We start from the raw sequence: 9,315 nt of genomic DNA, 5'->3' as shown, positions 1-9,315 counted from the left end.
TACAATCGAACACGTGAAATCAAAGTTAAACGCGAATTGTGACGCGCTATCGAGATTACCTATCGAAAATAAAGACGACGATATCTTGTTACTAGAACTCAGTCCTGAATTCTCGCACGTAAATTTCTTCGAGGAGGGCATAGAATCGTTAAACCGCAAAATGTTATGTGAAACAAGTAAAAAAGACGAAATGATTAGTAAAATTATGAAATATGTAACAAGCGAATGGCCAAATGTGAAAGATTTAACAGAAATCGAAAAATGCTACTTTACGAAAAGAATGGAACTTACAATTGAAAAAGGATGTTTATTTTGGGGATTGAGAGCGGTCATCCCAACAGAAATGCGATCGTTAATTTTGAACGAACTACATGCAACGCACCTAGGTATAGTTAAAATTAAAATGTTTGCGCGTTCATATGTTTGGTGGCCAAATATCGATACGGACATAGAAACGCGAGTAAAAGAATGTAAAATTTGCCTAGTAGAGCAGAAGAAACCACCAAACACACCATTAACAACCTGGCCCTGGCCAATGAAAACGTGGAACCGCATTCACTGTGATTTTGCAGGACCATTCTACGGGAACATGTACTTAATTGTAATTGATGCACATTCAAAATGGCCTGAAGTAATAAACTTCAACAACAATACAAAAACATGTAAGTTGATAGAAGTTTTCGAGGACCTGTTCGCGCGTTTCGGGATACCACTACATTGCGTAACAGACGGGGGTCCACAATTCAGAAGTGTCGAGTTTCACGACTTTCTAGTAAAAATAGGAGTAAAACATACTTACTCGCCGCTGTACCATCCCGCGACAAACGGGGCTGCGGAGAATTTTGTACAAACATTTAAGGACAAAGTTAAAAAAATTGTCCAGGGGGGAAAGAGGGTGAGTACGGCTATAAATATGTTCCTGTATGATTATCGCAGCATAGAACATTGCACTACGGGAAGAAGCCCGGCGTATTCGATGTACAAGCGCGAATTGAGAACACGTTTTGATTTGCTCAGATCAAATATAGATGATACAGTCGAGGGAAAGCAGCGTGCACAAATATTGAATAGACCAGGTAAGCGTCAAGTACAATTCGAATCAGGCGACGATGTAATGATCAACGACTATGGGCCGAGATCGAATAAGAGAATTGCGGGTAAAATAGTAAGGCAAGCGTCGCCATCGACATACATTGTACAAACGGAAAACGATGCGATAAAGAAACGGCACGTAGACCAGATCGTGCCAGCAAAGACAAATAGTAGCAACTTGCGTCGCTCTCCGCGCTTTAAGTAAAACTTAATTAAGCGGGGGAGAGTTGTGGTGTATGTAGATGCGTGCGTGCGCTGTGCGTGAACGCCGCGTGTTGCGAGCGAGCCGCCGCGTCGTGCGTCGAGCGAAGAGTGTCAGTGTCGAACCGACCGGCAGCCGATCGAACGCAATTTGTATCACCTCTGTACAATGTCATTCTAAATTGTTTTTCATTTATTCGTTAATAAACCTCATCACGGGTATCGGAGACTACCTTTACTCGGGTACATCACATTAATATATAAATTTGTTCCGGATTCCGTTTTCGCAAACATCATTATGCGTAGCGTTCGCAAACAACATCCACATTCCTGTATCTTGCCCGTGTGAGCCTCTCGCTCACGTACGCGCCGTACCGGATGTCACGCAACCCCTATGCGCTGTTTTTTAAGAAATAAGTCCTTGTGCATGGCACTTCGCTTGCAACCAGCGAGTTCGCCGCCGGATTCCGATCAATACGGATCTCGAGTCTTACCTAACGCTCTCGTTTACGCGAACTTTGCTATCTCGACTTCGGTGTATTTTAACCGAACCTGCTTTCATGCATCGCCTTTAAATTGCGATTGGTTGCATCATTATCGTCAACCGAACCGGAAGGCGCCAGTACAGGGTACATTGCCAAATCGGCACCGCTTATCAAGTTGTGGTGTGTACCACGTCAGTGCGATCACGCGTTTGCTGCGGGACTTCGGCATTCCCGCCGTTATCGTACTCGTTAAGTCGTCCGCACCGTTCGTGGGCGCGTCTTGAAGATTTCCGTTTCGTAACGAAGATTTCCGTTTTGTAAACGTTCGCATCACCAAGACATTCGCGTTATCTGCATTGTCGCGTGCAAGCGTTCCAGACACTCACAGCGGCTCGTAATTCCGCGTGTGACTCCTATCAGCCGTAGCTATACCGTTTGCTTCATTCAACGACATTGTGCATAACTCATTAATAAACGTTTGAATCAACATCACTACTGAATTCGTTTGTTGGAAAGTCACCCGCCTTGGAGAGCGACCCTTCCGTTTCAAGGTAGCACCAGCCTATCCTATACGCAAACAAAATTAATGTTTGCATTATGTCGTACATGTTGCAAAAATATATGTCAAACGACTTGCGCGCATGAACGTGATTCCAATCATGAATTCACGGGTACTTGGGTAATTCACGAAATACGTAAAGTCGTAAGCATGGGGTACAAGATTACGAATATTTATGAAATTTGGCAATATGAAATAACGCAATATAATTCACAAACCAAAGAAGGAGGTCATTTCACTGAATATATAAATACTTTTTAAAAAATTAATCAAGAAGCCAGTGGATGGCCTTCCGACTGCGTTGATGAAGAATAAAAAATACGATACATAGATGAATACGCACAAGCAGAAGGTATTAAATTGAATCCGGAAAAAATAAGCGTTAACCCTGGCCTCCGAGCTGTTTCAAAATTGTGTTTAAATTCTTTTTGGGAAAAATTTGGTCAGCGTGAAAACCTTTCTAAAAAATTGAAATTGTAACACGTAACAGATTAATACAACTACTTTTTAGTAATAAAATAGATGTCACAAGTATATAACCTGTTAACGATGACGTTTTATGTGTTGGTTATATATGTACGGACGAAAATTTAACACTTGCCCCGATAGCAAACGTTGTGATAGCTGCATACACAACAGCCCATGCTCGTTTAAAACTATATGAATATATTGAACCTTGAAAAACGTGTGTTATATTGCGATACAAACTCGTGCATATATGTAAGTAATAATTCTCCGAATGATTATGAGCCGCCAACCGTTAAATTATTGGGTAATTTGACAAACGAATTAGCATGCTATGGTGAGAGTAGTTATATTGAGTCTTTTATTTCGACTGGTGCGAAGTTTTACGCCTTTGTTGTACGTAAACCCGACGGTGGTGTCGTAAAAGTTTACAAGGCTAAAGGTATAACTCTTAATTTTGCAAACAGTAAGTTGATTAATTATCTTTCTGTCAGTTCACTTGTTACAAATGAAAGAGACACGCCTATAATAGAGTCCCTAGCTAAGAGTCTGGCCAGGCTAGTGAAATCTCATTAAAGTCTGATACAAAATGGCGTCGTAAACATTGCCACATTGGTGTGGTCCGTGACAGTCTGTGTGGACCGTGTTACTGTGCAAAATATAACCTTTAAGATTATATTCGATGTTCATTACAAGTTATATAAATTTTGTAAAACATGCCTGGCTGCTGCGTGCCTAATTGTTTCAACTACATCGAAAAAGGTTTTTCGATGATGTTTCCCATCAGACGTAACTCGAAGGGCAATATGGATACAAAATATAAAAAACCATACGAGCTATCAATCGCTAAATTGGCAACCAATTAAAAACTCATTTATATGCAAAGTAAGTAATAAATTGTATGATTAAAAAGTGAATAATAAATTATATAATTCAAAATAGAAAAAGCAATAATCTTTAATAATTTTACAGATTCACTTTCCAGCAGAAATGTGGGAAAAAGTATGCGTGGATGGGCAAAAAAAATTAAAAGCCAATACCATTCCAACAATATTTAATGACATTCCAACTGTAGAAAGGAATGCACAGGTTGTATGTATTCATTTTAACTGCTGTAGTTTATAATAGTTATTGTAAAAGAAATTTTAAAACGATTTTAATTTTTATAGATGCATGACAAAAATACAGCACAATCCACAAATGATGTTGAGGTTTTTTCTATATCTTTATCAAAAGAACTCACAGACATCAATACAAATTCAGTAAATGATAACACTATAAAAAAACTGGAAAGAAAATTAGATGAAGCAAACTACTAGAAAAAACTAGATGAAGCAAACAAGAAACTTAATAAAGCAAATACCATTATCTGTAAAAATTGGAAAAGAAACAGAATTCTTCTACAGCGTCTACGACAATTAATGAATGTTAATAAGTTACACAGAAGACAGATGTCTCTTGATAAAAAAAATTTGTTACATAAAATATTTAATAAAGATCAAATAAAGTATCTTGAATATGGCAAAGGATGATGTACTAATTTTGTATGTCAATGGTCAGATGAAACCATTAAAAAAGCATTACGATTAAAACAAACATGTGGGAATAATGGATATAAGGAATTATTATCTCAATCTATTCCTTTGCCTTCAACGCGTACTCTGCGCAGACGCTTGGAATGCATTAATTTTTAATTTTTTTGTGAAAATGTCTTTGATTTATTAAAAGGAAAGGTATCAATATTTTTGGAAGAACAAAATACAGATTGTATGATTTGTGTTGATGAAATGAGCATAACACCAGGAGAACAAATTGATCCCAGTACTAAACATACTATAGGATATGCTACAATTCCCAATACACTTGGTAAATAATAATGGATACCTTAATAAAAAACATTGCCATTGGGTAATAATTAAAAGTTAAAAGGTAAAATTAAATTAGTAACATGTTTTTTTTTGTTTTTTGTAATGACATTTTGACAAATAATAAATAAAAATAAAGCTTATTTTGTGACGTATTTTTACATTGAAACCTATCGCGTGCCTATCTCTCTCTCCCTCTTGCTTTTGTTCTTGCCTTCTCCCTCTCTCCTTCTCTCTCGCACTCATATCGTCCCCCCTTGCCATCTCCGTCTCCTCATTGCTCTTACCCTTTCAATCTATTATCTTATTTGCGTGATTGCATGTACTTTCAGGGTTGAAGCCTTTAGCTGCGCATGGTTTAGTATTCATGATTTGCGGTATATTTACACGATGGAAACAAATTGTGACGTATTATTACACTCCTAACGGATTTGATGGTACAATTTTAAAAGAAATTATTCTTAAAATAATTGAAAAAGCCGAATTGATAGGACTTAAAGTACACAGTATTACATCTGATATGGGAGCAGTTAATCTAGCCATGTGGAGAGCTTTTGAACATATATCTGCATCAAGACATTCAGAAATTAAAAACTCGGTGCCACATCCACTAGATAACAACCGAAAATTGTTCTTTTTTGCCGATGCTCCACACCTCTTAAAAAATCTTTGAACTGCATTAGTGAACAATAAAATTATAACGTTGCCACAGAATTTCGCAGACAAGTATGAACTATCTTCCATTGCTATCATCCATTGTTCAATGTTCACATGTCGAAGAATTAGTAAATGAGCAAGAAAATTTTACATTCAAATTAGCACTAAGATTACGTAAAGATACTATTGCTATTACTAATTTCAACAAAATGAAAGTTAATGAGGCAACCAATTTGTATAACAGAGATGTTAGTAGTGCATTAAAATTTTTAGGAGAAGAACGTAAGAAAAGCGAATATACAACAACCGCCGTATTTATTGAAATTGTGTCAAAATTGTTTAGTGTGATTATTTCTTGAACTTGTTCAACTGCATTAGGAGTAGTAAAAGAAGAAAAAAAAATCTCAAAAAATATTTGATCGAACTATAAAATTTTTTGATATCAGTTATTGATTTGTTTCGTAATATTAGAAAAATCGGTCAAGATAAACATTTTAAATCTGTACAATGCGATATTATGATACTACTACATCTTATGTAGAATTGACAAATTATTTACTTCATGAACGAGGACATTCAAAATTTATTTTCAAATATACGAAAAAAGTTTTCTGCGGCCAATGCATTACAATTCAAACAAAGCTTAAAAATACATAGCGTCTCGCAATATTTACAAGTTGTAAACAATACTAATTATGAACAAGATGAAGGTACATTTGTTATTAATTTTTTAGAAAATAGGAAGAAAAAGGAAAATTATAATAATGTCCAAAACGAAATTCCTAAAACTCCTGCTTATCTTGATAAAATATCGATTCATATAGACAATGTGAACTAAAATATATTATATTCTCTTGCTGGTTACATTATTCATAAAATTTCTAAACTATCCACAGTTTGTAAAATTTGCATTAATTCAACTGGCTCAAGAACATTTAATCCTAATATTAAGTTTTCAAAATTAGTACATTTGAGATGTGTTATAAATCACAAACATTATTTTTTGTTAACGAAGCAACCTTTAATTATTTCTATGAAATGGAAATTATTATAAGAAGGTATTTATCTTATATTAAAAATAAAAATTATGATTTTATAAAATTCTTTATTTCCAAAATGGCTAATATTCGTTGCGACATGTTGAAAATTTGTTGCAATTTATTTAACAAAATCATGAAACGTTTTATTTCATTTCGCATAAAAATTAATTATAAGAAAGGACGATTAACAAATAAAATTTATAGTAGTAAAACTATGTATAGGCATGCTACTGTTAATTAAATATAATGTTATCTAATTTTTATTATAATTAACATTATGTTTATACTTTTATACAAACAAAACTGTTAAAAATAAATTTATTTCTCTATTGTTTCATTCTTACTAGTTGAATAATACCGCTAGCAAATGATTAACTTGAGACATCTTATTGGTTCCGCCATTTTGTATCAGCACCAATAGGATTTATGACGAGATGGCCAGACTCTTAGCTAGGGACTCTAGTCTATAATAGTTAATTTCAAGGCTATTAGACGTACAGAATTTCATAATGTCGTAATTTCAGAGCGTAAAACATGTAAACCGACATTTGACAAACGAAGACGTGAGGGTTCTTATGGCTCGCTTTCATACGGATATTATAATTTATAATTATTAGTCATATTGTTGCGCCCATGCCTCGAGCATCGTGGATTTTGGAACCGCCGTCCGCTGACGTTGGTTACGAGAGAGACAGAATTGAATATTCCCGTTAACGAATCGTTGCTACGGGAATCAACAAGAAAAGAATTGAAGTTACCGCGGGGCTGCCAAACCATTCGGACGTGTTCCCGATGCATTGACGATTTATTCTGTTCTTATTATAAAGTTGTGTTTGTATTAAAGTTCTTATTTAAAAACCAACATGTGTTGCATTTCCTTGCGGAAACGTGTGTCGTGAGTCAAGCCGGAGTGCGCGTACTGACGTCCGCGAGCGCAACAATATGCTTGTATTTTTAATACCGCAAATAAAAAATTTATACTGCAGAAGAAGTAGAAACACGTCTACTTTTTTCTGATATTTTTATATTAAAAGAAAAGTTGAGAAAACAATTAAGATGGTGTACATTGCTTTTTATTATAATGCAAAATGACCTGTTACCATACAGGTATTGTAATTTATAATTATATATGTTATATGATTGTATTCTTAAATATTCGAATAAAAATATTTTTGTTACAAAAGAAAAAAATGCGTCTTTTTTAAATATTTAGTTATATTTAGGTTAGCTGAGGAAACAAAATATTATGTGTTGCTATTTATTATAATGTAAAAAGCGTTTTAAGCAGGAGCAATAGTCAAAGAATATTTGTAAAAAATGGATACGCGTTGGAAACATCCCTGGACCTCTGTAGTCTGCGATCCGACAGGTTGCGGTAAAACATTTTTCGTGAAAAGATTTTTTCAAAATATAGACGCTATGGGCGATACTAAGTTTGATCGTATATTATTTTACTATTCAGAATGGTAACCAAGTTACATTGAGTACGGTAATAATGTCGAATTTCATGATTTCTATCACGAAATGATGATTATCAATGACCCTCGATCAAAACTTATTGTAATTGACGATCTTATGCGCGAAGCATCCGATAACTCAGTTATAGATATATTTACAAAGGGAAGTCATCATAAAAATCTTAGCGTCATTTTTATTACGTAAAGTTTATTTCATCAGGGTCGTGATATGCGAGATATCTTACTAAATGCTACTTATATAGTGGTATTTAAAAATCCACGGGATAGGGCTCAAATACAGCACCTGGCTTGCAAGTTTATCCTGAGGATATTAAGTTCTTATGGGAGGTATAATGATGCAACATCTGTACCACACATTATTTATTACTTGATTTAAAACAATCCACATCGGAAAATTGTCGCTTTCGTACACACATATTTCCCGAAGATAAATATCAATATGTTTACATACCGCGAAAAGAGATAAAAGCTAAAAATAACACGTGAGATACCAATAATACGTATTTAATATCTTTGCCAAACTTATTTGATACAGACCTCTCCCTGTTCGGTGTATTTATAATCGTGTATGAATTCAAATCTTGTCAGTAGCTAAGATATTTCTCATATTAACAGACGATATCTCCGATTTAACGGCTGAACAATTACAATTTATACCAAATGTTATTTTACAGAAGTCCGGCCGTCACATAGATTATTTGTGGAATAAGTTTCCCTGCCATATCAAGCATGATCCAGAAGTACAAGAATATCGACTCTGTCTAAAATATTATAATCAAACGTCGCAGAAATTGCATATTGACGGCCCGGCGCCATTAATTAAAGATTGTTGTGAACGTAAATTACAACAATAAGAGTCTAGTATATAGTATTAGCAAATCAATAATTTATTTGCAATGGCACCCTGCGTTCGTTTGGTCAAAAATATGCTGCAATACTGCAAGCGTTATGTCATCTCACTAGTGAACAACGTGATGCTATTTTTAAAAAGGCTAATCCAAAACTTGTCAGGTGTATATGCGAGTGTGCTTTAAATATATTACGTGGTAATGTACCACTTAAACAGTCATATAAGCGCCGTCTGAAACGCCACGCAAACATATTGCGTCGGCTCGCCAATAAAAACAATTCCTGAAAGAGCAAGAAACGTTTGATCGCACAACGAGGTGGTTTCTTATCTTTATTACTAGCACCCATACTACACAGAAAAAAAAAGTTCTCGAATCGAGTAAATGCAATTACTTGTTTTCTACTTCTTAAATTTAAGAAGTACTTTTATCAATGTAAGAACAGTTTACTTACTTTTAGTAAATATTAACTTAAACGCAGTAGCATTTTGTTTGTATAAATAAATTACTGATTGTAAGTAAATTATTCTTAACTTCAGATTATAATTACTGAAATTAAGTAATCAATATTTCTTTTTAATAAACATAATTGTTTCAAATCTAGATTTTTCTGTTGAATAAATAA

General features: G+C 34.6%; 2 protein-coding genes across 2 annotated transcripts; both read left to right on the top strand.

The window, feature by feature from the left end:
• Window positions 1–190: 190 nt before the first annotated feature.
• LOC105450216 (uncharacterized protein K02A2.6-like) lies at window positions 191–1,297 on the top strand. The gene has a single exon (XM_011689962.1). The coding sequence runs from the start codon at window positions 191–193 to the stop codon at window positions 1,295–1,297; it is 1,107 nt and encodes a 368-aa protein (XP_011688264.1).
• Window positions 1,298–1,720: 423 nt separating this feature from the next.
• LOC105450215 lies at window positions 1,721–4,496 on the top strand. The gene is made up of 4 exons (XM_011689961.1): window positions 1,721–1,969; window positions 3,775–3,894; window positions 3,972–4,064; window positions 4,350–4,496. The coding sequence occupies exons 1-4, from the start codon at window positions 1,721–1,723 to the stop codon at window positions 4,494–4,496; spliced, it is 609 nt and encodes a 202-aa protein (XP_011688263.1).
• The last annotated feature ends 4,819 nt before the right edge of the window (window positions 4,497–9,315 follow it).

Source organism: Wasmannia auropunctata, unplaced genomic scaffold (assembly GCF_000956235.1).
Source record: "Wasmannia auropunctata unplaced genomic scaffold, wasmannia.A_1.0 LD336069.1, whole genome shotgun sequence".
Classification (NCBI taxonomy): Eukaryota; Metazoa; Arthropoda; class Insecta; order Hymenoptera; family Formicidae; genus Wasmannia; species Wasmannia auropunctata.
Note: the sequence above shows the minus strand (reverse complement) of the source record. Positions and strands in the feature narration are given on the sequence as shown.